General features: G+C 40.9%; 1 protein-coding gene and 1 non-coding gene across 10 annotated transcripts in view; both read right to left on the reverse strand.

Annotated features, from left to right (window-relative positions):
* Positions 1–12,500: 12,500 nt before the first annotated feature.
* The window catches only part of KDM6A (lysine demethylase 6A), a 161,009-nt gene continuing 147,898 nt past the window's right edge, over positions 12,501–25,611 (reverse strand). For 4 of the 9 annotated variants that reach the window (XM_030465748.1, XM_030465735.1, XM_030465765.1 and 1 more), the window contains 6 exons: positions 24,921–25,108; positions 23,528–23,669; positions 18,139–18,265; positions 17,040–17,210; positions 16,699–16,777; positions 12,501–14,753 (listed from right to left, as the gene is read on the reverse strand). In XM_030465748.1, coding sequence (XP_030321608.1) covers positions 16,721–16,777; positions 17,040–17,210; positions 18,139–18,265; positions 23,528–23,669; positions 24,921–25,108 — 685 coding nt within the window. In that variant the 3' untranslated portion in view covers positions 12,501–14,753; positions 16,699–16,720. Of the gene's footprint in view, positions 14,754–16,660; positions 16,778–16,913; positions 17,211–18,138; positions 18,266–23,527; positions 23,670–24,920; positions 25,109–25,611 lie in introns of those variants that run through there. The other 5 variants (XM_030465758.1, XM_030465741.1, XM_030465728.1 and 2 more) reach the window with 3 other exon arrangements.
* LOC115600474 lies at positions 22,385–22,487 on the reverse strand. Its single transcript, XR_003989001.1, has one exon. It is a non-coding gene; the product is annotated as a U5 spliceosomal RNA (small nuclear RNA).

Genomic DNA, 25,611 nt, shown 5'->3' on the forward strand with positions numbered 1-25,611 from the left:
AGCTCCTGGAGCAGCTGGGGGAAAAGGCCCAAGATGCAATCCCCTAAATCATCTCCTGCGTCTGGACCAGGATGGAGGAATGCTACATGGCTGACAAATGAACTCATGCAGAGGGAGGCTTGTGAGGCCCAGGTTTGCAGGCTGCAAGGACAGCTGTGAGCTGCTTCATGAGTTAACTTTTAAAGCTGTATATGGAACCCACCAGGAAAGCCTCTTCTGCTGTGATGTCTGCCCAAGATTTTTTTCTTGAAGAGCTCTGCAACAGTGGGGTCTGTTTAAAGACACCACATTAGAAACATGGAATAAATGCGTACTGATAATAAATAAAAAAAAAAAATACACAGACACTCCAGGTGGCTAAACAGCAGCACAACAGAGCGATTCAAAGCAAACAGACACCCTTGGAAAAGTAGAAATCAAATGCAGAAATTAGGCAAATTAGATGTGACACTGCAGTAAGGCAGCCCCAGAAATAAAATGCAAGGAGCTACTTGCAACCAGCGTGGAGCCTGACAATGAACCCTTTCTCAAACACATCAGAAGCAGAAAACCTTGCCAGGAGAGCTGCACACAACCTCAGTGCAAGGAGACCCAAGGAGAGAAGGAATCAGTATTTTTTTAATGATATTCACAGGTGGTGGCTTGAGGAAGAACGAGAAATAATAGCTTAATTGACTCTGTTAAGAGCAAAATCAGGTAAACCCCACCCTCTGTCAGGATAAGGAGCCTATACACAGGAAACAGGGGGACAGAGGTCACGTCCCTCACCTAAGACTTCACTTCTGCTTGGTAGGAAAGTTGGCAATAATGGATCTGAAAGAAATAACACCCAGTGAGTGCAAGTGAGGAAATCTGCTCCACTATTTGTGGCCAAGAGAGTGATCCCTAACCCAATCCTCATCTACTACGTCAAATTCCTTATCTATCTTTACTTCTGGGGCTAAATGAATCTGGGGCTCATGTGGAAACTCTGCAGGAGTAAAGACAGAGGCAAAGAAAGCGTTCAGCACCTCTGCCTTCTTTATATCCTCTGTCTCCAGGGCTCCCATCTCATCCCTTAGTGGGCCAATATTGCCTCTAGCATTAGTTTTACTAGCTATGTATTTGAAAAAGCCCTTTCTATTATCCTTAACCTGACTTGCAAGGTTAAGTTCCAAGGAGGCCTTAGCTTTCCTAATTGCCTCTCTACATCCTCTGACGACAGTCCTGTATTCCTCCCAAGTGACCAGCCCCCCCTTCCATGATCTGTAGATTTTCCTTTTCCACTTAAGTTTTCCCAGCAGTTCCTTTTTTAACCATGCTGGTCTCCTAGCTCCCTTACTAGATTTCCTAACCATAAGGATGCTCTGATCCTGTGCTTGCAAATAGTGGTCCTTGAATATTGACCAGCTATCTTGAGCCCCTTTATCTTCTAACACCCTGTCCCATGGGATTTCTCTTAACAGTTGATTGAGGAGGCCAAAGTTTGCCCTGTGGAAGTCCAGGGTTTTGGTCCTACTTGGTATTCTGTTCCTTCCACACAGGATCCTGAACTCTACCATCTCATGATCACTGCAGCCAAGGCTGCCATTGACCACCACTTCTTCGACAAGGCCCTCCTTGTTGGTTAGTATAAGATCCAGCAGCGCTCCTCTTCTAGTCGGCTTGTCCACCATCTGCATTAAGAAGTTATCATCAATGCACTGGAGGAACCTCCTAGACTGTGAAAGGCTGGCTGTGTGAGTCAACCAGCAGATATCAGGGTAGTTAAAATCCCCCATGAGGACTAGGGACTGAAGTTGTGAGGCTGCTTTCAGCTGCCTGTAGAAGGCCTCATCAACCTCCTCGCCTTGATCAGGAGGTCTGTAGTAGACCCCCACAACTGTGTCACCCACACTAGCCTGCCCCTTAATTCTTACCCACAGACTTTCAACTTGCCCCTCATCAGCCCCTGCACAAAACTCAACACATTCTAGTTGGTCTCTCACATAAAGAGCAACTCCACCACCTCGCTTCCCCGCCCTATCTTTCCGAAAAAGTACATAACCATCCATGGCCACATTCCAGTCATGTGACCTATCCCACCATGTCTCTGTTATTGCTACCAGATCATAACCCTTAGCCCGTACACTGACCTCTAACTCTTCTTGCTTATTCCCCATGCTGCGTGCATTAGCATACAGACATTTCAGGAAACAAACAGAGCACACTGGTGGGACTAAATCCTTCCTAGACCAACTGCCTTTGGGCCCTGGTTTGTTCTTCTTGTGTTTGTCCCTAACAGACCCAGTTTTCTCCCCTCCCCCCTTCACATCTAGTTTAAAGCTCTCTCAATGAGCCCTGCTAAGTCCTGCCCCAAAAGCCTCTTCGCCCTCTGGGACAGGTGCATCCCACCTGTCACCACCAGGCCAGGTGTCTCATATAGCATCCCATGATCAAAAAAACCAAAACCCTGTCTTTGGCACCAGTCTCTTAGCCACTCATTGACCTGCAGACTCTTCCTATATACCTCCCCACCCATTCTTACAGGAGGGATGGAGGCAAACACTACTTGTGCTCCAGACCCCCTAACTAGCCGTCCCAGGGCCCTGAAGTCACTCTTCATTGCCCTTACATTTCTTGTGATAATTTCATCACTGCCAATCTGAAAAATCAGCAGTGGATAGTAATCAGAGGAACCCACAAGATTAGGGAGTTTCCTTTTAACATCTCTAATCCGAGCCCCAGGGAGGCAGCAGACCTCCCTGTGGGATGGGTCCGGTCGACAGATGGGCCCTTCTGTCCCCCTCAGAAGGGAGTCACCCACCACAACTACTCTCCTTTCCTTCTTGATTGAAGAAGTCCTAAGGACACGGGGTGACTGACGAGTCCTAGGTGGTTTACTAGGTGAGTCTACCTCTGTAACTACATTTTCATGTCCCTGAATTTCCAAGGCCTCATACCTAGAAGGACAGGGAAGTGCTTGAAAGAGTCCAGCGCAGAGCTACTAAGATGATTAAGGGAGTGGAACATCTCCCTTATGAGGAAAGGCTGAGGGAGCTGAGTCTCTTTAGTTTGGAGAAAAGGAGACTGAGGGGTGACCTCATCAATGTTTTCAAATATGCAAGGGGTGAGTGTCAGGGAGATGGAGTTAGGCTCTTCTCAGTGGTGACCAGTGATAGGACAAGGGGTAATGGGTGTAAATTGGAGCACAGGAGGTTCAAGTTGAATATTCGAAAAAATTTTTTTACTGTAAGGGTGACAGAGCCCTGGAACAGGCTGCCCAGGGGGGTCGTGGAGTCTCCTTCACTGGAGACATTCAAAACCCGCTTGGACACGTTCCTGCACGATGTACTCTAGGTGGCCCTGCTCTGGCAGGGGGGGTTGGACTAGATGATCTTTCGAGGTCCCTTCTAACCCCTATGATTCTATGATTCTATGATTCTATGATTCTATGACATACAGGGTGGGTATGACCCCATTCAAGGCAGATGCTTGTCATGGGGATAAAAAAAAAAAGTGTGGGGTTTTCAGCACAGCACAGAGGAAAATAGGATAACCAGATGGGCAGGGGCGTAGGAGGATTTTCCCAGGGGGAAGATCAAACTTGCAAGGTGGTGTGAGCCTCAAGAGAGGCAACTGTGGAGGAAATCCCCACGTCAGGGATTGTACAGTGGGAGGAGGATCCCTCTTATCCTGTTTCTTACATTCCTCCCAAAACACAGCACCAGAATTTTGGCCTGATGTGGTAACCAAAGTGAATTTCGAAGGTCACAGGAACTTACAGGAATGAGGGCTGGGGCTCCCAGGGTGACATCCCAGCTTGTGGCTGGGCACCAACTTCCAGTGTCCAAGGAAACATCTTCCTCAGTGGAAAAGGAGGCTTTAGCTTTGTTATTTCTATAAAATTAAAGATGTGAGAAGCTTGACAATATTTAGGAACTATTGCAACATCACTACTAATGACTCACTGTCTTCTCAAGGAAACACCCTCATTTTCCACTGATATCTCCTTTGGAGAAAAAAACCACAAAACAACTTGAAGGAAATAAGCTTATTCTAATCCACAGAAACCATCTTAATATGAATGTTATAAGTGGGAGGGAGAGAGCCCTACGTAATGGCACATGGGAGCCTTGAGATCCCAGATCCACTCAAATGTTCATTTGCCCGTGAAGCCGCTTTGCACGCCCGGGAATGTTCATTCAGAATAAACCATCATCATCAAAAGCAAATCGTCAGGCAAAAATGAATGCAGTTTAGTGTTAGAGGACAGAAACCCTCAAGAAACATTTTGTTTCAACGTCTGAAACAGTTTTCAGTGGCTGCACATGGACTGATAAATGGTTCTGTCTTCTGATAGATTCAAAACGGACATGAAAGTTGAATGGATTTGTTTGCTTTTTAGGATTTGGAAACCTCAGGCTCTGAGAACTTGCTTTCCTCCCAGGTGAGACCTAGTAGCTCAGGAACCTGTTCCTCCTCCCTTCTCCTCATGTCTTGTTGTTTTTTTGGGTTTTTTTTTTTTGGTTTTTTTTTTGAGAGAGAGAGATTACTACCATGATTGTGCTCTTTTGATGTCTTAGCCAAAACAGCTTCATCTGTGGCTGTGAGGCTCCTTTTTCTTCCAACCATCCTTGCTCCCTAATGTTTGTTGAGATCAAGCCATTTCTCCAGGAGAACCACAGAGACTCCAGCCTCCTTGCCTAGGAGCAATTACTCGTTCCAGAAATGCAAAACATCATGTTTTTTAAATAGAAATGAAAGAGGATTTTGGTGAGCACCCGATGATTCTTCCACTTCTCTGCCTGGGGGCAAGCATCTGGGGAGGAGAATGATTTTCCTGCCCCTAGATGAAGTGTAGCTATCACCTCGTTTGCTCCCAGGGGATGTCCTCACTGCCACCAGCCCCACCTGCCCAGGGGCTCAGCTGCAGAGTTGCTCTCCCTGAGCATCACCTGGACCTGGGTTTCTTTGGCAAATTGGAAGAGGGAAGAGACACTATTTCCTAGAAGTTGCCACAGCTGGAGAGGCACCAGGGGAAAAAATTCCTCTGGCTATGCCTCAGAGAAGATCCAAACAGATAACAAAGAGGAGAAATAGGGAAAGGTTGTTGTTATCACCCAAACTGCTGTGTCCTCCAATTCTAAATTAAGGGACCAGGGTGGGACTGAGGACCTCATGGAGTGAGGTGCTGTGCTTCTGCCAGTGCCACCCCACATCAGATGAGAGAAACTCTGCTGGGAACTAATTGTTATCCAAACAGAGCAAATACATTACAGGAGGCAGAAACTGTGAAGGAGGTTTCACTGCAAAAATGTAAATGCAACTCTTTCTAGTCCATTTCCTATTAATTGGATCACAATTCCCTCTCCCTGCTGACCTGATAACCACTGCAGGGTGGTTATCCTCACAGGAAAAGACCATAATTAAAGAAGTTACCCTCAAGCAAAGCCCACAACCCCCTGGAAACAGGAGGTGCTCCTGCCTCCTGAGCTCACAGTCCATCACGTCAAGTGAGCTGCACATCATTAAATTCAAAGATCTTCCATGTGAAGCCACCTAAACCCAAGAGACACAGGGATGGAGGTTGGAAGCACCCAGAGATGATCAGGTAGAGTGATGGGGGAGGGCATCCTGGGCAGCAACAGGGTGGGGGAAACACAGCCGTGACCATGTGTGGGGAAAGACCATACAGTGAGGCTGAAGCACACAGATTTTCAGGTCACTCACTTGGTGGGTAAAGAATGGAGGCAAGGGAGGGGAAAAATGTGACCTGAGTGGCCAGGAAGTGATGATTACACTCAAAGAATTTTTGCAAAAGGCAGACAGAAGGAAAAGCAAAATAAAAAAAAGAAAAGCAAATAAAAAGTCACAAAGTAATTCAAGCTAAATCAACATTTAAAACAGCATTTCAGTAATGGGGATGAAGGTGGAGAAGTGTTGAAGGAACATTAAGCCTTCACAGTTTTTAAAACTTTAGAACACTTAATGCTTTCTCAGGCAACTCAAGAAAGTGAGTCACCTTGCAACAAGACTGATAAATGCCTATTTAAAAAAATATTGTTTTTCTTGTATACAGATGGATTTGCCATTGTCACAGCACTCAGATACTGTACTACAAACAGTACTGAGCTAACTGCTCATATCCTCTGGCTGAGAAGTTTTCCGAATTCCAACCTGCTACCCAAACACAAATATTTGCTCCCCTTTGAGCAATAAATACACAGAGAGAAGGTGATGAGCGTGGCTGAGATACAAGGAGTGGGTCAATGCACAGAAAGACTCTGCTAAGGATGACAGCACAATGATAAATGTCAAGAAAAAGTGACATGTATTTTGAGAAGGAGAGATGAGCAACAACCACTGAAAAGCACTAAAATGAGCACATAAAGCCTACAAGACATTCAAGAAGGTAAGGGATTTGCCAGAATACAGAGTTTCTTCTATGGCAGTTCAATAGCTTGCCAAAGAAACTGGAGGAGGAAGGAGGTGAGAAAAAAAAAAAAAAAAAAAAAAAAAAGGCAGAGAGTAGTTAGCAGCTTCCCCCTCTCTATGTAAGGATTTTCTTTTTTCTGTATTTTCAAGTTTTTGAAAGCCAACATACCACCCAGCTTCTGGAAAATGGGAAGACACGTACTTCCTTTCTCCGCAGCTACAGAAAATCCCACTTTCTTAACTGGTATATCCCCCACTGGCCTGTATCCACAGCCCCTGCAGTGTGTGATCTCCCTGGGGTTTGCTCTGAAGGCAGAAAAGTTAAATGTGGGTAATCACTGGCACGGAGGAAAGGAAAGAGTGAAGCAAGATGCTCCACCCTTCTATCCTTCCTCCAGGTGCCAAATCTGCCAGCACAAACCTTCTAATCCCTTCTCAAGACCCTTTCTCAGCAGAGCTCAGTGGTATCCCTCACAATCTTCCCCGTTTGCCCAGCAGCACCCATTGACCTGACCAGTGGTGAGCACTGAAGGGAGAAGGGGCCAAAGCTGTCCCAGTACCGTCCGTGGTGTCTGCTCCCCTACCCCCTGCATCCCCAGGGTGATCTGCTGAGAAAGAGGAGTGGGTGGTGGGAAGGGGACCAGCTCTAGCTAGTGGTCAAAAGCTGGGAATATTTCCTCACTGAGGGCCAATTTGCTTTTTTCTGGCAGTCTGCACAATAATGCACAGCTTAGTGTTGTCCAGCATCACACCTAAAACATCTCCTGGGCATAGCCCAGGGGGAACAGAGCCATAGGTTCCATAGGTTGTGCTGGCTGCCCAGGAGCTCTTCCCCATCAGGGGCCAGAGGGACTGGCAGGCTGGGGAAACATCAGATATCCCTGAAATAGCCCAGCTTCTGGCACACTCTGGGCAATCAAATACCTATGGAAACACAGCAGCACCTCATTCTTCTGCCATCTGATGCTCTCTCATCTTGTAATTGTGCAAATAAGACACCCACAGTGTTGTCCACAGTATTCATAACACAGCAATAATTATTAAAAACTCTTAAGCTCTGTAAACAGCATTTTGCACCAATTTTGAAAATTAGGAACTGGAAGTTGCACTTCCAATAATTGACAACTATTACTTTGTTTGGTGTTGGAAACTTCATCCCACCTTTGCTTTGTACTTGGTAACAGCCGAGGAAGCAGCTTTTCAAAGCTATCATCAATTACCAACAGGTATTGGTTCCCTGTTAACCAGAAGTGAGGGAGGGTCACTGAGCACTCTTTCAAATTATTTTTTTGCCTGGGCTCTTCTTGGTTTTTCACCTATAACAAATTGTATTCTTGCACCTCTAAGACACTTATAATAGAGACAGTGATGATTTTTTTTTTTCCCGTATCTGTCTCAGAGATAACCCTATAAAACTCACTCCTGACTGGGGCACACAGGCAAAAGCTGAAAGATGCTGAAGTATGATCTAAATGTCAGGCTGGAACTTACAGCCGCACAGTTCAGTGCACAAAACCACACTGTTTTCCTTCATACATGTTTAAGACTACCAAAATCTCATGTTGCATTTGAGTGCTGTGATGGATAATGAAGAAGGAAACGTACCCCACGAAGAGACAACATTTGGGTTGTTATTTTAATAAGATGTCCACCAGCCCATGATCTGCTTTAAGATGTTTCTTGGCCAAAGTGTAGTATTTTGCTGCAAAACACATTACCATCATGCCATACGAGTGCTTGGGATGGTACTCCCATGGGCCACCACTGCACTGAGCCCAGACCTGTAGTGAAATGAGACAACCAGGTGCCACTAATTGCCAGGTAGTGGGCATGAGCTTGTGTTAAGCCCACCTGTGCCTGATTAGGGCAGGCCACTAGTGCGCATGAGCAGGACCAGGGGGGCCAATAAAGGGGTGAGGCTTGAGTGGCACAGCCGGTTAGCACACAGTACTTATACAGCATAACCCGAGCAATGCTGAGGCCGTGGGTTCACCTTTTATTGGCCCCCTAATCCTGCTCATGTGCAGCAGGGGCCCACCTTAATCAGGCACAGGTGGGCTTGACACAAGCTCATGCCCACTCCCTGGCAATTACTGGCACCAGGTTGCCTCATTTCACTACACAGACCAACATTTCTCAGTTCCATTATACTCAGTCAGCCTGTCACTGAAATAATTTTTTTCCCATTTTCAAACCTGCCAGCCACGTTTCAGCACCCTTACCTGATGGCTGCCTATCACCATCCCTAAGCTGACCTGCTTAGGCACCACTGCATCCTTGAGCATAACCATGATCTCTGTGCCACCTAAAAACTGACCTTTCCCACATGCTCTTGCAACATGTTCAGGGTTGCATCAGCCTCGGAAGCAAAACCAGATAAAAGGCCAGGCCAAGTATTAAAGATCAACTGCCCTAAACCCCCTCCAACATACAGCTCCTGCTCATTGGCCTCCCCAGGCAGGTGTAGCCCTTATGGGATGTGGGACTTGGCCTGGCCCTGTGTGGGTAGGACTCAGGGCAAACTGCTGGTGTGCTACTAAAAGGCTCTTACACTATGGGGGTTACAAGTAGGGTCAGCATTATTTGTTCTCTCCTGTCCAGTGGAGCCAGCTCCCCCTTGCTCCTCCTTCCTCCTGATGCTGGCAGGGATGTCCTGTTCATAATGAATATGTCCCCAAATCATTGGCATAGGATCCATGACAGCAGTGATAACACTGGCATCTCATGAGCAAGATGAGGTCCTACATGTAAAAAACCCAAAACTTGTGGCAACTTTGGTTGCTAGTTTTTTTGTCTTGGCTTTTTTCCCAGCCCAAGTAAAGCTGCTCCTGGTGGCTCATTTATCCTCCAGTAGCCAAAATTCACTCCTATATGAGGTGCCATTTGGGTCCTAAATAGCTCACATTTTTGCACCCACCTGAATCTTGTCTGCAGACAGGAGGTGACCAAACCCTGTTTCCACCCCTTGAACACCCCTCAGCCTTCTCCAGGCTCTGGAACAGTCCTTCAAGTTATTGCTGAGCAAGTCAGCCAGCTTTGGCACAGCCCACTGGCAAAGATGTATTGGAAAAAAAACCCCAAAACCCCAAACCTCCAAAAAAGCTAAACTTTCTATTTTTTAAGCTGAACAGATTTAAGCTCCAGCAGCAGCCAGGACTTGAACTGCATATTGCACTCTGCACATGGCAGTGAAAGCTAAAGATGCCCAACTACTGCCACAAGTAACAGACTGCTCAGTTTCCCACTGGTTTGGTTCTCAGAAGCAGAAGAGGAAAGGGCTGACAATATTCTTTATTCATGTTCATCTTTCTCTGTGTCCAGATTAACATAAATGACCCAGACACATCACTGGACACATCTCACACTACTTCTTTCAGTCTTCTCTTGTGGTGCCCCTTCTGCCCCCTTTAAAGGTTTTAAGGCTTTGCACGTACTTGATGGCCAACTTTCATACCATGTTTCAATGTCCCCATGGACTATGGCAACGGCTGCTTAATGCCTTCGCTTTGGAAGGGATTCTTTCCAGCATATCCTAGCTCCATGAATTAAAGGACTTAATGCTTTAACCATTAGCTCACCAATTAACCATTGCCTGGGCTTTGCTGGTTTTAAATGGCTCTCTCCTGTGCCTGTCCTAGCTTGGTCTCCCTTTTCATCAGCTTCAGTCCCAAACCACTTGCCACCCCCTCTATCCTGAGCAACTGCATGTTTAAACCAGGCTTGAAAATACCTTCTATCAGAACAAAACAGTGGAATGTGCTATTTGAGATGTTCCATCCTGTTAGAAAGTGGGAGCATGCTGCCTTCTGAGAGAGAGGTGCCATCAGCTTTCAGGATCCCAGGGACAGGGCAGGAGGGAGGCAGTGAGCTCCAGCCATGCCCATTTCCACCCCACCTCCACATGTGCATCCCAGCTGCTGTGCATCCCCAGCTTCATCAGGAGATGCACTTTAGTGCTTTTAACAAGGCCCATGACAACAGGGGGCTGGCAGAACCTGCAGAACACGGACACTAGTGAAGCTGGAAGCTGAGCCCTCCTTGCTCTTGTCACTATGAGGTGCCTTTCCCCTTCTCCCATCCCTCCGGCATGTTTTTATGACTTCCCACAGTAACTAAGGATACAGTTACCTCCCCACAATTACCAAGTTTGTCCTGTGCACCGCCTCCCCCACAGCCCCCATCCCCCTTAGGAGGAATGCCATCATTTTCCCAGAAATGTGCCCTGGTGCCTTGTGGGCCCCATGCCCCCATTGCTGCCTTGCAGCCTCCTCCCTGCCACCCTGTGCCTTGCTCCACAGTCTGTGTGGGCAGCAGCCCTGCACTGAGCTTGCTTGAAATGGAGCCTCAGCTCGAACTTCTCTGGGGAATCACCTGCACCCCCTTCCTTCCTCCACTGTCAGCACTATCCCAAAGGAAAGAAGCACTCACTAGTGGTTGGCTTTGACCTGCCCCAGAATTGCCCCCACATCAGCCTTTTCCCCGTCCTGCATCCATCACCCATCTCCTGCCCGGAATGTTTCCCTTGCCTGGTTCCCACCCTGGTTAGAGGAGCCATGGCAGACAAAGCTTCCCCATCACCCTTATCTGGTGGCCCAATCTTGGCTATTGAATAGCTGAGCCACAATTCTGCTGTGGATTTAGAACTTGTGCTTCAAAGCCCTCTTCTTAGCTCTCTACACAAGTGAAACTTTTCCTGCCCCCTTCCAGGGAAGCAACCAACAGAAAGCACCCTCTTCCTCATCATCTCTTTTGTTTTCCATCTCTTGATCAATAAATTTATTTATGTTCAGAATTATCACCAGCTGTGGAGTCCCCAGTTCCTGCCCACGTTCTTTCCAAGAATTGGTCTACTATGTGGGACCGAGCCAAGCTGTCCTCATTCAAACAAATCAACATCATTTTAACATGGCTTCAAAAGAAAGGTGTGAGATTCAGGACACTTTGTCTTTAGGATCAACAAGTAATCTGCCGTATACATTCAGGAAGTTTTGGGAATTTTTGTGTCCCTAGACAGTCCTCACTTTCTAGGGCACTTTCTCTGAATACTTATTAATATAGCTATCAACATCACTACTTCTAAAAAGTAAACTCTGTTATGACTTTGCTTCTCAAAAATACCCAAAGAGATACTGCTCCCAAGTTATGAACCTAAAGGAAACCTTAAAATGAAAAGTTCTGTTGGATATATTTACAGAAGAACTTGAATTAAGTTTGGAAATATGCTACTACTCCTTCTCCCCCTTTATGGGATCCCTTTGTTGTCAAGCTCCTCCAGGACAGCTCTCACATCCACAGTTCAGTAGCAAATGTTGCTATTTATTTCTAACTGCCTCTTTAATTCAACTTTTGACTATTTTTCTTAACACCCGTTTGTATCTCTGGTTTTATCCCCTACTAATGCCTTTTTTCTATTAGCCTGTACCTTTAAAAAATTGTTGCAATGAATGCCACATCTCTGGCCATTTTCATCCTTTCAAAATTTAATTTGCCTGCTACTGTAATTTGTAGCCAGGAACAAATCAGAACCACTTCCAGTATGGCTCAGATGTGGAGCTTAACAGCCCCAAGACTTAGGTTCTTCAGAAAGCAATTCAGTCCCTTCCATTCAAATTAAGACTTCTCCCCCATCCCACCCTGTCCAACTACTAATGCTTGGAAATAACCCAACATTACAAACGTTTCACCTGCATGATGCACTTCGTAATTTAAGAAGCAGAAGTGCTTCATAATAACTACAATTGAAAAATATTAACTTGTGCTTTTTTAATGACATGAATCAAAAGCTTAATCGTAGCAGCCTAAAGATCAAAGCTGTCCATTGGTTAGGAGCACAGTGTAATTAAGAAGTATGAAAACTGCAAAACATTAAAGCCCTGCAGCAATTCAAACTCATGACAAAACCTTCAAGCAGAGTGAGCAATCCTGCCTGATGCTCCACTGATTTGGTCTATCTGTTCATTGGTGAAATATGAATTTCCTTCCTTGGTAATGGGTATTCTCTTTTCCAAAGGGGAGGAAAGGCACAATGCCCTTTTGATCAGCATGCAGCAGCTCTTTCCTAGTTAGCAATATTCTTTTACAGCACTGAGAAACGAGGACTTTTCGTTTACCATTAGTTGAGGTAAGTTATCTTGCTTTTATTTGGGTTTAAGACTACTGTAAAGGAGTAGCTTTTCAGTTGCAGCATGGTTTGTCAAGATTACAATATTTATGACTGCATAAAATACATAAGTAAAAAAAATTATGATTTGTAGAGTTTGTTATCAAGAGCTGAGACTTACATCTTTACAGAACTGCAAATACTGGCTTCCTAACTGCTAGCTGACAGTTTTGCTGGCAAGAGCATTTGTTATGCTTTTCCTTATACCCTTTTGTCCAACTGGTGTAAGAACTAGCAAGAATGTCACTCAGAACTATGGTTAAACTGTTGTAACAGCATGAGACGAGCTGTACTTATTCTTCATTAAAACACCCTTCGTCCGAAGCTACAATGTTAAGAGGCGACTCTTTTTGTTCAGAAGAAACTATCAGCATGCTCTGTGCCTTTAACACTTCACATTGATTACAGAAAATTTAACAATGCAATCACTAACATACCCCACTAATGAGAAATTATGAGAAATGGTTTGATGCAGAACCCTCTGCATCAGTCAAGTCTGATCGATACGAAAGCTATCAATTTTTAAATTTAGATTTAATGCATTTTCAAGAAGCTAATGAGAAAGGAGCAACTTAAAATAAATACCATCATTAAAACTGCAAACTGTTACAATGATATATTATAAACTTGTCCTAAATAAACCTAGTGCTTCAAAAATTTACCAGTGAATTTGTATTACAAAATATGTGAAAATACAATAGAATACCACAAAACAACGCCCTTTTTGGGGTCAACAGTGACGCCAAGATGATTCAGTCTTAACTTTTTCAACTGTTGATAGAACATACTGTAATATATAAGTTGCAATTTGGTTGAATTCTAGAGAACATCCCCACTTAAATTCACCTTTTTCATTTCCCCTCTAAAACTAGTGCCAAACTTCCTGTCTAAGATGGTAACTTCTTGAAGAGCTTTAAAGTTTAGCCATTACTTATTTTCTACTACTACATTTTGGCAGCAACTATTTATTGGTCTGTTATTGCAAAAAGTGCAATTTAACAATAAACCAGTCTGAAGGTCATTTTATGTCTTGAGGATACATACCATATATTTCTTTAAAAATAATCATACTTTTGTAAGCAATACTTTACAGTAGACACCTCAAATCTACCATAGATGTAAAACTTAAAACGAGAAAAATTTAGTCTCTAAATCTTTATACACATATTTATATTCGAGTTTCTATATATATTATATATATACACAAGCACAAGAGTATATATAAAATATATATAATCAGATTCAAAAAGGAACAAAAACTGGGCACTGTACATAAAATCTTTTTAAAACTCAAACAATAGAAAAACTTTAAACATTAAACAATTTTAATAAAGTTTCTGTACAATGCTAAGCAGTTTTATTTACATATAGAAAATGTAATAGGAGTAGTGTTTGAAATTACAGAACTCCTTAAAATTTCAATGGCAGGTAATCTGGAAAAAATAACAGCATTCCATTCACAAATATTTTCAAGCAATAAATATGTATTTATAAATAGTGTAAATTTACATCAAGATTAGAAACAAAAATCACAAATCTGAAGTTTATTCCTTAGTCTATGTGCAACCCATTTATCTTTGTGACTTGGCTGTTAATTGTTTTAAATTTTATTTAGGAACCAAAAGTGTAACCGTCATGGTTTCAAAACAAGACAGAAAAACATAAAAGCAGTAAAAAATTTATATCACCTAACTCTTCACATTAAAAAAAAAAAAGGAAAAAAGAAAAAAAGAAAGTTGCCCAAAGAAAGACTTAAAATTTCTAACTACCTTACAAAGAAATGACCAGCTAAGCTAGTACTTTTTCCAAGGGAAATTCTGAAGGGGAAAAATGGATGAAACCAACTCATCAGCCCAGAAACAGAGAAATACAAAAGAGGTGGTCTTCAAGTCAGTAGTCTGTATAATGTTGCCAGTTTTGTCAGATATATACAAAACATGGAATTATTTTTTTGAAGTACAGCTGGATGAGCTTTATTTGTTTTGAGTTCTGGAGTAGGAGGCAGTGCTCTCTCCTGTCCAGTTGGTTGACACTCCGCACTTGGAAGGTTGCATAGACACAGCTTTCAGCCAGCAGCCTTACGGGATAGCTACAAAAATCAGTGGTGCAGAACTGGGTCACTTCCTGAATATCAGAAAAGTTTTCATTTAATGTCCATGAAAAAATGTCAAGATGAGGAGGATGGCAATGGAGGAGCCTGAAAAAGAAAACATTCAATTACCTTTTCTACAAGGGTGTAAAACTCAATCGTTTAACCAAGACCTGCACAAATTGCAACTATGAGAGTTCAAACTCACACACACTGTTTGTACACTTCAGGACTCTTTAAAGAGGGTAAGAGCTTTTTTTTTTTTCATCTTACTCCAGTATAACACACAGTTTACAACTACTCTGCATTAAGATTTTGCAAATATTGCAGACTGCAGTATGTTGTGGTGGTGCCTGAGTTAATATGATGTAAGCTGCCAAAATAAACTCCTATTGTGGCAGTAAAGAGTGCCATGTGGGCTCAGTATAGATAAATCCTTATATGCTCTAAAACAGTGATTCTCAACCTGTTTATCAGTGGAGGTGACTGTCTGTTTGTGGCTCTCCAAATACCCTGTGGGCTTGAATTTTTTTTTCCCTTTACCTAAACAGTAGCATATGACCCTAAAGTTAGGATACCTGTGGTAAGGTTCTCAGATTCTCTGACATGGGGAGAAAGTTGGGTTTTTTTGTGTAGTTTTGTTGTTGTTGTTTGTTTTGTTGTTTTTAATCCTGGAAGCAACACTGGACTGCCTCAAGGGTGAAGTAATGTGGGTATCTTTTCCCTGCCTGCTTTGAGAAGACCTAGAAGATACCTAATTACTTTCCAGTATTTCATGGCATTACCACTAAAACACTGAATTTTTGATGGCATTTCCTCTCATCGATCCCTTCAAGAAGCAGCTCTGTCTTTAAAGACACTTCAAGTCATACCACACTACCTACCTATGAAACACCAACACTACCTAATCCCTCTGTTTGTTCCCAATACTCTACCCCAAACAGAGTCTCTGTTGCACCTTTGCCATCTATGAATATCTTAGTCCTGTGACTTTGTAACAAACCTCAGCTCTTCTCCTAGATCTGATAGGTGTCACTTTTAGGCTAGGACTCTTCTCAACCAATATTGCATTGTAGCCTTTAAAAAAAAGTGAATGTGCACACCAATTTCACAGGAGATTCCCCTTAGGGCTGCAGGTACAAGATTTCATGGGGAAGGGAGCTACTCACAGGTTGAGAACCCCTGTTCTAGGAACAGTATCATGTAATACTACAAACACAAACAACAAAATATCCCTCCTTCCCCACTCTTTTCCATACAGAAACTTTCTTGCCCATTTCCACTCAACTGGATGATGTAGCTGAGAACAAGTAGGTATTTACAAGCTTTGTTCTAACAGATTATCACTTTGAAATTGAAGTAATTCACAAACTATAATGCCAATGGGCTCCTAGAAGTATGAATTGAAGTTCAACCACCTCAGGCTCTGTAGGACCAATGAAGAGAATTAAATTCAGAGGTTGTGGTCCTGCAATTTCGAGAGCCTCTACTGCTGAACACTGAGGCCTTAGCTCAAAAGGTCACAACTTGTCATGCTAGCATTAGGTAAAATAATTGTCTAAACACACACTTTCTGCAGCACCTGGAAATGAATCAAAAGGTTCAGCCATTTCTGGGCTGTTGCATTTCATCCAACATGAAATTCTCATAAAGCTTTGTCCAATGTTTTGTCTCCTTTGACAGAAAGACAAGGCTTATAAAAAAACCCAGCATCACTTTCATTGTGATTATAAACAAGACATCTTTGCCTGAAACAATGAAACCTGGGTGAAATGTTAGGACAGTTGTGCTGACACAGTTCAAAGCAGGAGGCTGCCATATATAGCACAAAGCTATAATGGCAAAGAGGCTTTTGCTTTAAATTGAAATGCAAAGGAGGCCCCAAGCCAGAAGACAGAATTGTTTGAGAGCATCCACTTGCTAAGCAGAAGGACAGTGCTGATTTGGGAGGGAATGGGAGAGGGGGGGGGAAGGAAGGGGTCTGAGTGCATAGGATGCTCTGCTGCTATACTGACTTCATACCACAACCAATGTATTAGAGATGCTCTTGAACCTGGTGCTAGTTTCTCCAAGCTTCACTGTCCTGATTCTTCCCATCTCCATCTGATCCAGTTATGGTCTTCAGGTGATCTCTATTGGATTTTTAAAGCCACAACTTTATGAATTGTAACATCATACTTTTCCTGAAAACTCAGTGGTTATGTTCTGTAGTAAGTTACCGTACTAGTTCACATAATTCTGACTCTTCAGTGTTTTGTTCTGTAAATATCACACACAACCCATACCTCCATTTGAATCAGAAAGTCCATGGAACTCACACAATGGAGTGCCAAGACAGTCTACAACTGCTTTACAAATAATATATTTATGCACCCGCTTATTAAATTGACTTACTAATGTAAATTGATCATAGACTTGCATCAAGTCCTCCATTTTGTACTGTTCTAGCACCACAAAATTTTCCAGGTTCGTGCTTATTTTTCGTGCACAGTCTTGGCAATGTACAACATAGGTCTTTCGAGAATTGCTCTCACTAGTGACAAAAAGCAGATCAAAGACTTCCACCTATTAGATAGGAAACAAAAGGTTAGCTGTTACAATTTTGTTTTTTCCAAGTTAAACCATAAAAGCTGTATTTTCTGTAAGATTTACATGCTTACCCTGTGCATGCAATGACAAAAATTACATTTGTTCTGGGAAAATCTATCCTCCAAAGGCTCATGCAGAGAAGTGAAATATTGTAAAACCATGAATATTACACTTAGGGTGTCTGTGTGAACAGAGCTATGGGAAAGCTTTCAGTCAGTATTGACAAAGCAAGATTCATACTCTGAATAGGGGTTACTCAGTAAGATTTATAACAATGATACATAATTTTCCTTTTTCACATTTGTCTGCAGAAGAAGTTTGTGATTTATTTCTTTACTACTCAGTCACATGCTCCTCTAGCCCAAGAGGCTCAGTTAGAAGATGACTAGGAATTGATTTCCAGGAGGGGACTTTCTTTTCCTGTAACCTTCATGAAAACTATTATCCAATACTTTAAAGGAACTCTTAACAGAAAGTAGAATAAAAAATTTCAACAAAAGGTATGTCCTGTGAGGAAAATGTATGCACATTTTCTCTCTTTTAGAACTGTTGCTGACTTCTGAAATGAAGACAGATACACCTCTAAAACGAAGCTCAGCAGATCAAGTTATTTGCAGGAAGGGATAACAACTTTCTGTAATAACTGAGAATTGAAAATCGACCTGGTGAATAACAATGCTGTGGAAAGAACTGTGGAAGATACTGTAGAAAAACACAGCCTACATCTAGAAAAACAGCTTGATAAATCCTTTAAAGACAGTACTGCCTCACATATACGTGCTTATAGCATATAGCAGATATTACAACTTAAAGAAAATTCAAAACAGCAACAACAAAAGACAGCACAACATTTAAACAACAAATATGACAGTAGCACACAAGCCAAACATGGACTTTTACTGACCTCACAAATGCTACAGTAATGAGCTGGCTCGTCCTTTGCTCGCCCATGCCAGACAATCTCTTTTCCTGCAGCAATCAGAGCTTCCCTCAGTGTCTGACACTGTTTGAGAGTTCTTAACAGGCAGTACCTGCAAACAAAATCAGGTGGATATTCCATTCATATTCAACTACACAGCAAAATTCAAGCAGGCTTAAATGTCTTCAAAGACTCTACAATAACCTCAAGTTTCCTTTTCCTCTGGGATTTCAGAAACCACTGGCTAATAACAACCACTGGACTTATGAGTTACACAGAAGTCAGACTACATGCTTATGGACCTTTCTTATGGACTATGTTCCACTTCAGTACTGCAAGTTGCTCTGCAAACAGGCTATATCCTCCATTTTTGACTGGAACACATGAATGATCTTTTCAGCACAATAAAACAATGTGTTTTAAAAAGCAACTGAATATTTAAAAAGCAAATGATGAGTTTGTCAGCAAGAAATTAGTTTGGCCTGCCAAATTCAAAATAACTGTTTACATTCTGTATTAATTATTACAGCCTATCCAAAGAACTGTTTTTAACTAACATTCTAGAAACCCTCATACTTCCTCAACACTCCTAAAATTTCAATTAAACTGAAAACCAAAGTTCTGACAGTAATTACTCTGTACACAGTGGAAATAAAATCTATCAGTAAGTGGCCTTTCAAAAGAAAAAAACTATCACTGAAAAAAAATTAAACACTTGCCTGCCATAATTCTGTAAAGGATTAAAAAAAAGAAATAATTTTTCCTTCACAATTTTATAGAGTTCCCTTCTGTATTAGAAAAATCTAATTTGTTTTCTAGTATTATATGAGCTACACGTTCTCTTAAAAAAGTTTGCAAAACGGGTCGCCAGACATCTAAATTACAGTGTTTCTTACATTAATTTTTAGCTCCAAGCCATCCTCTTTACCTGAGCTGCAGCCTTTGCAGCCTTTCATTTTCTCCTCCAGTGGGTGATTACATTACATGATCATCAAATGCAGAAGAAGATTGAAAATATGTAAGAAGAATAAACATTGGACAGAAAACAAAGGGCTCAAGAGTTCTACCAACATGTTTTCAACTTGATCCATCTCCTATTTTGAAGCCTTAAACATGTAACATATGTGTTCTGTGTTGGGGTTTTCTTTGTTCGTTTGTTTGTTTGTTTTCTCACAATGCTGCTCTCATGTGTTTCCAAGTAGTTAATAGAATCCTGGGCTTACTTTGAGACACTCTCCTCCTGGCAACTTACATTCTGACTGTTCCCTGTCACTCAAAACAAGTCTGTGGCTTCATTAATACCATCACGGTAAGAATAATGCAAAACTGAAATTGTGTTTCTATGTTTATCACTGTATATTTATACACTGAATTTCAAGGAAGCCAAACAGCTCATTCAGGTGTAACTCCTTCAACACTTTGAAAGTTTGATGTTAATAGGACTTCGGATGCTATGGCTAACTGAATGTGACAGTGTTGGGCCTTCTCACAAGTTCTGTAACATTGGTATAGCATTCTTTTATGCAGACTGATTTTAAATAAAAATAAAAGTAAAAGGTACCATTCTTCTCATGTGCTGGTAACTGGAAAAGTCTTTGGATATGCCAAAGAACAACTGGAAGCACATCTGCACACTGTTGTATGCTTGCCACCGTTGTTTTTCACTGCTGACTTATAAAGAATTTTCAAAGTGTTATTTTCAAAGAGTTCTCTAGTGTTACAGTTGTGAAGAAAGAATTGCCCAAAATATAGCTAACCCACATAAAACACCACTGCAATGTTTGCTGAATTTGCAATCAAAGTAAAGAGTCAAAGTAGAAGGTGAATTCTCCCTTCTTGGATAAAACTCAGATCCTAGCAATGGCACTTGAAAATGTAAGTGTGAACTATTTCATGCTGTCAAAGAATGGGAGAAAACATACAAACTGCCACTTTGAAATTGCACCACAATTTCCTCAAGTACAGGAAGCCTAAAGAAAGTCAAATAAGTATCTAGAGCAGAGTCACAATGTCAAAGTAAAGCCGTATCAGCTTTTAGTTTCGCAGGCTTGCTTGTATTATTATACAGTAAGAATGTAGCTAAAAAGAAAATCTTGACCATCACTCTCTCCAGTTCTTTCCAAGTTTGGTATAATGAGTATGAGTAAATCATGTCAAGTCAAGTTCAAATATTTAAGAGAAGAAAAATCTAAAATGGACATTGCCCTGATTTATTCTAATGAGGGCAGTGAGAAACCTGCTTGACTATTCACATACCCAGTAAAACTTTTCAAGGTGTGGAGACCATCCCAATGGCAATGCAAAATTGACCTCTTCGTATCTTTCAGTATATATCTTTCCTACTGATAACAAAATGTTTTTATTTGGCTATATGATTTTGTGCAAAATCACTTCTTCCATGTTTTTCTAGGTTTCTGTAACTATTTTTTGTAAAATAACTTGGCATTTCAGCTACTTCTGAATTAATTTTTAAGCCTTAATTACTCTGTTCCCACTACGTCTAAAATTCTTCTTTTCCTCAGATGCATTTGTAGAAGCCATTCTACTACACATCTAAGAGGTTTGCAGTTAATTTTTCTCTTCTTGATGGTGAAATTTTAAATCATTCTGTCAGCCTGTGTTCTTCCTCATGATTCCACTGTTAATATCAAACCTTCATAAAACATTTCATAAGAAAGCTTCAGTTTTGGGTCTTTGTCTTTTATCTAGGAATTCAGCACTGCGATGCATGTTAACTAAAAACATAAAGAGGCTTCAGAATTCTTCCAAAACAAATTTTTCTTGTATTTTTCCCCTAATGAAGTTCTATTTCACTTCATCATTAATCTGGTTTCCAATACTTGTATGTGTACTTACATTTTAGTTTTATGCCTATGTAATGGTTACTCTTGCATAACCTAGTAAGACATATTTATCTTTCAATCTGGAATGACAAACTAATTTTTAGCATTTTCCAAGAGCTATTATTTTACACTATTCTCGTACCTAAGATGCCTCAGAGACAAAGTCAAACTACCTAAAAACTTCAGGTATCTTCTATGTGCAATTGAGATACAGATCTACATTTTGGCAGAAAGATGACAGCTGTGTCAGTGACACATTTTTTTCCCGGATGACAAATGAAAAATCAGCTGTACAAGCTGAACTTCTAAGTAGCTGTATCAGAAATCACTATTTCTCAAGTGCTTTTTTATACACACATATACTCTCACACACATATATATGCACACAGTTGTCTGTAATTTGTACATAATAAAATCCAGGAGTAGTGGGTAACAGCTGTTTGCTAGCTGATGCTATTTTCCTGCAGAGAGGCAGGAAAAAAAATTATACAACTGTCTTCTTGTCCTAAGGAGATTCATGGAGGTATCTGCATTTCCAAGAGGCTTACAAGGGCACAGTCACATATAGGACTGCTTATTCTCATAATACCCATTTCTAGGAACAACTATATCCTAACTATAGAAGTGACCAAAACGGTGAGTTATCTCATGGTATTGCTAATTAATGCTGGAAACCAGAATTTATCACTGGACTCTCTTCCCTTCTGCACACAGTCTGAAACTTGGGATTTGGTTGAAAACTAACGAGTGCAGGGCTTAACTGAAGTAAACTGGAAGTTCTCTTCTCCCTTTTATGACAGCTGGCATCCTGACTACCAACACTAATAGCTTAATTGAAGGGACTGTCAAGCCTTTAGCAAAGAATTTCTTTACCCTAGATATTAGTAACTAGCTTTAAGAAAATATCCACACATAAATGCTATTAGAAAATCTATCTTTACAGTGACTACAAACCTTCCTCCTTGCCTTCCACTTCCAACATCCTTACAAAGTTAACATTTACCCAACTCCACCATCCTGTATCATAGAATCATAGAATCATAGAATCATAGGGGTTAGAAGGGACCTCGAAAGATCATCTAGTCCAACCCCCCCTGCCAGAGCAGGACCACCTAGAGTACATCGTGCAGGAACGTGTCCAGGCGGGTTTTGAATGTCTCCAGTGAAGGAGACTCCACGACCCCCCTGGGCAGCCTGTTCCAGGGCTCTGTCACCCTTACAGTAAAAAAATTTTTTTGAATATTCAACTTGAACCTCCTATGCTCCAATTTACACCCATTACCCCTTGTCCTATCACTGGTCACCACTGAGAAGAGCCTAACTCCATCTCCCTGACACTCACCCCTTACATATTTGAAAACATTGATGAGGTCACCCCTCAGTCTCCTTTTCTCCAAACTAAAGAGACCCAGCTCCCAATAAAATACCTCTCCACGGAAATCTTTAGTAAAAGGCGAAAGATTTATACGGTCTGAAGAGAAACCAGAGTATATCTGTAACATATATCTGTAACAGATGTTATGCCTAAATTAAAGTCCTACTGTAAAAAGGTCTCTCTCTCAGAGAGACCTTGAGACCCTACTGAGGGGAAAAAAAGAAATCCTTTCTCTTTGCCCTTTTTTTTGCAAGTTAACACAGCCATTTATCAAAGGTCCCTTTTGAAGCAAACTATAAAAGGATTCAGTGCTTGTGGATCCAGTCTGTTCAAAAGAGTAAGTGATCAATCTAGAAGATCCTTTGGTAGGCTAAAGGAGAACAGAGTGCTGCTACCAGAGTATTCTGATGGGAGTCACCTCCTTTGGAATTCATTCCCTTGCCTCCTTTAGCACAAGCCTAAAATATACGCTGAAATATCCATTCATTCCTCAACCTAGGTATAATGGTGCTGCTGTATAATTTATATTTGCTTGAAGATGAACTCCTTAAAGAAAATTGCCTAAGATGCACCGGGCCTGGAATATTCCTGCATTTTGGAATACGTGTATGAGAAATTACACTAAACTCTATTAATTTTACACATCAATTGCTTAATTGTTCAGAAGAAATAGCAAAGGGAAGGAGACTTTCCTACTTATCTTTGCTTAAAAACATTTATACTTGATCTCCAAATGACAGAGTGTGAGCACTAACTAGAAGTTCTAGAAATGTAAAATGAGGTTTATTGCTCTAAAAACGACTAAAGTTTCTAATTTTAGTATTTGGGTTGATGACCTGATTTTGTTATTTTTATGGTACATACTCTGAACAGCTTTTGTCATCTAAGTCAACTGTTTCTGTAAACTTTTGTATTTGGTCTATGGTGTATTTAACAAAAAAGATAATTAGATAATTCTAAAGCTATGCCACTGTAGTATCAAATACAATGTAATAAAATGAACAGTATCTATAAATTAATTCTAACAGATAGAAAATATTTTTGGCTTGATTCTCAGAAATGAAAAACTCTTATAATGGATTCCTTAGAAATCAACTATTGTTTTATGCTTGAAGAGGAAACGGGTACAGTAAATTTTCAAAGAAGTAAAACTTACTTTATCATTTCAAACAGCTTTGGATCTGAGACCTTGATATTTCGAGCCATATTCCATGAAAGATGGACCATGGGTACTATGGACTTCACGCTCTGCAGTTTGTTCCATTCGTACCGTTCCACTGCCAATTTATATTGACAGGCTACACAAAACCAAAATGACAGAAGCAATTAGTCAAGACACAGGTATCATATGGTGCCAAAATAATTTTATTATAATCAAAATTTATGCCTTTTAGGATTAAACTTAATTTGCAATTATCCATTCACTTTAACTATACCTGAATTCTACAAAATTTCTTACAAAAAGTGTCTTTATAATGCTAAAAGAATGCACGATACCAGAACAGCAACAACTTTCTGTGACAGTAAGTTACTGACAAGTGTTCAATTTCTATGGTGGAGAGATACCAGTATTTCAAAAAGGGTTCCTCCATAAATTATCCAGTATTTCACATTTAGAAAAAAACCAACAATCTAAACAACTGCATCTTACTCTGCTCACTATTTATAATTTTACAATGATATGGTATATAATTTGTCTTGTAAAGGAAGACTGTACCTTGAGAGATTTGTTGTAGTGAGTCAGACTTTTTCATTAAGCAGCCTACTCACCCCACCCTTTTTAAAAAAACATTTTAGAAAATTCACTGTGACTTAACACGTGAGCTCTGCATCAGTCAATCATGCAATATGTATATACAGCAATACTGTTTACTGTACCATAATGAAATGGTACTTTTCCTTAAACTTACCTTAAACTATTTAAGAAAACAGGAGATTTTTGGAAGTACAGTTCAAATGCCTGACAGAATCTCATTTTAGCTATGAAATTTCCTTCTATTCTAATACCTAAAAACTTTTCAAGACCATGGTTCAAAGTTAAAAATTTCTAGAATGATAGGTCTGAAAAACATAGTATTCTTCTATGAATAAAGTTTTACAACTGCTTGCACCTCCTGATGCTTTCTCTGAACAGCAATTAGCTATCAGTTATTACCAAAAAAGGTAGACAGGAGAAGTCCTCAACTTGTACACAAGCTATAGTGCAGTCTGCTAAGTAGAAAATCTTTTTGGAGGAAGAGTTTTTGGAGAAATGGCCTACAAGACAGAGTGTATAAACTCAACTAAAGATTTTATTCTCCTAATGTTTGCTCCAAAATTGTATTTTTCACACATCCATTAAATGGATGAGTGCAAAGGCTGCACTCTTGCTACCTTTGATTCCAGCAGCGTTATTTAAGGCTTCAACTACTAATATTTTAAAATGCAGTGCATTTGTGCTTTTAATCTAGTAAAGAATGGGAAATTTGTAAAAAATGGAAGGCTCTGTGGCATATACAGTGTAATATAACCTAATGACACAATTCATTAGGGGCACTATTCAACCATACCTGTAAGAGGGCCAACATTCCATGCAATGTTGTTGCACCAACCGATAGCCTGAACCCAATGTACTGTGCCAGCATTTATCCACACCAAATCCCCTGGTCTTTGAATAAACCTATAAACTGGGACATTGGCTTCATACAAATCTTCCAAGTTTGGCCACCAAGATCCCATTAGGAAATTCATATTATTCCTGAAACAATAGGAAAAATAAAGTCTTCAACATTTATCAGCAGACATAGTAGTTGTTGATACTTAACAAAATGACCTGGAGAAACTGATCACCATGACACAAGCTTTCTGCATCTAACCAGGGATCCAAGAGCACCAGTAAAAAGTAAAGTTTCTTAAAATTTCTGATCCTAATTCCACATTTCATATTCAGCAATACATCTGTCTGTCTACGTAAAGTCAGCTTATGGCTTCCATTTCTGTTCTATTTTCCTGTAAATTTACAGAATCTTAGTAGTGAAAAAGTAGAGAAATACTCGGTCAAATCTAGTGACACTGGCACCCAATGCTGCTTTTTAAACCAGTGACTGATTTTATTTACAGACTGTGCCAGCTCTTAAGAATGCCTTCTGTTTTGAGAAACACCAACCACACATCTGCACTGTCAATGTATGTATGTGAAGTGCATCCACACAGCAAGCAACCTCTTGGCATCATCTCAACTTTGATGCACAGGTCTGTGCC

Source organism: Calypte anna, chromosome 1 (assembly GCF_003957555.1).
Source record: "Calypte anna isolate BGI_N300 chromosome 1, bCalAnn1_v1.p, whole genome shotgun sequence".
In the NCBI taxonomy this organism is placed as follows: domain Eukaryota; kingdom Metazoa; phylum Chordata; class Aves; order Apodiformes; family Trochilidae; genus Calypte; species Calypte anna.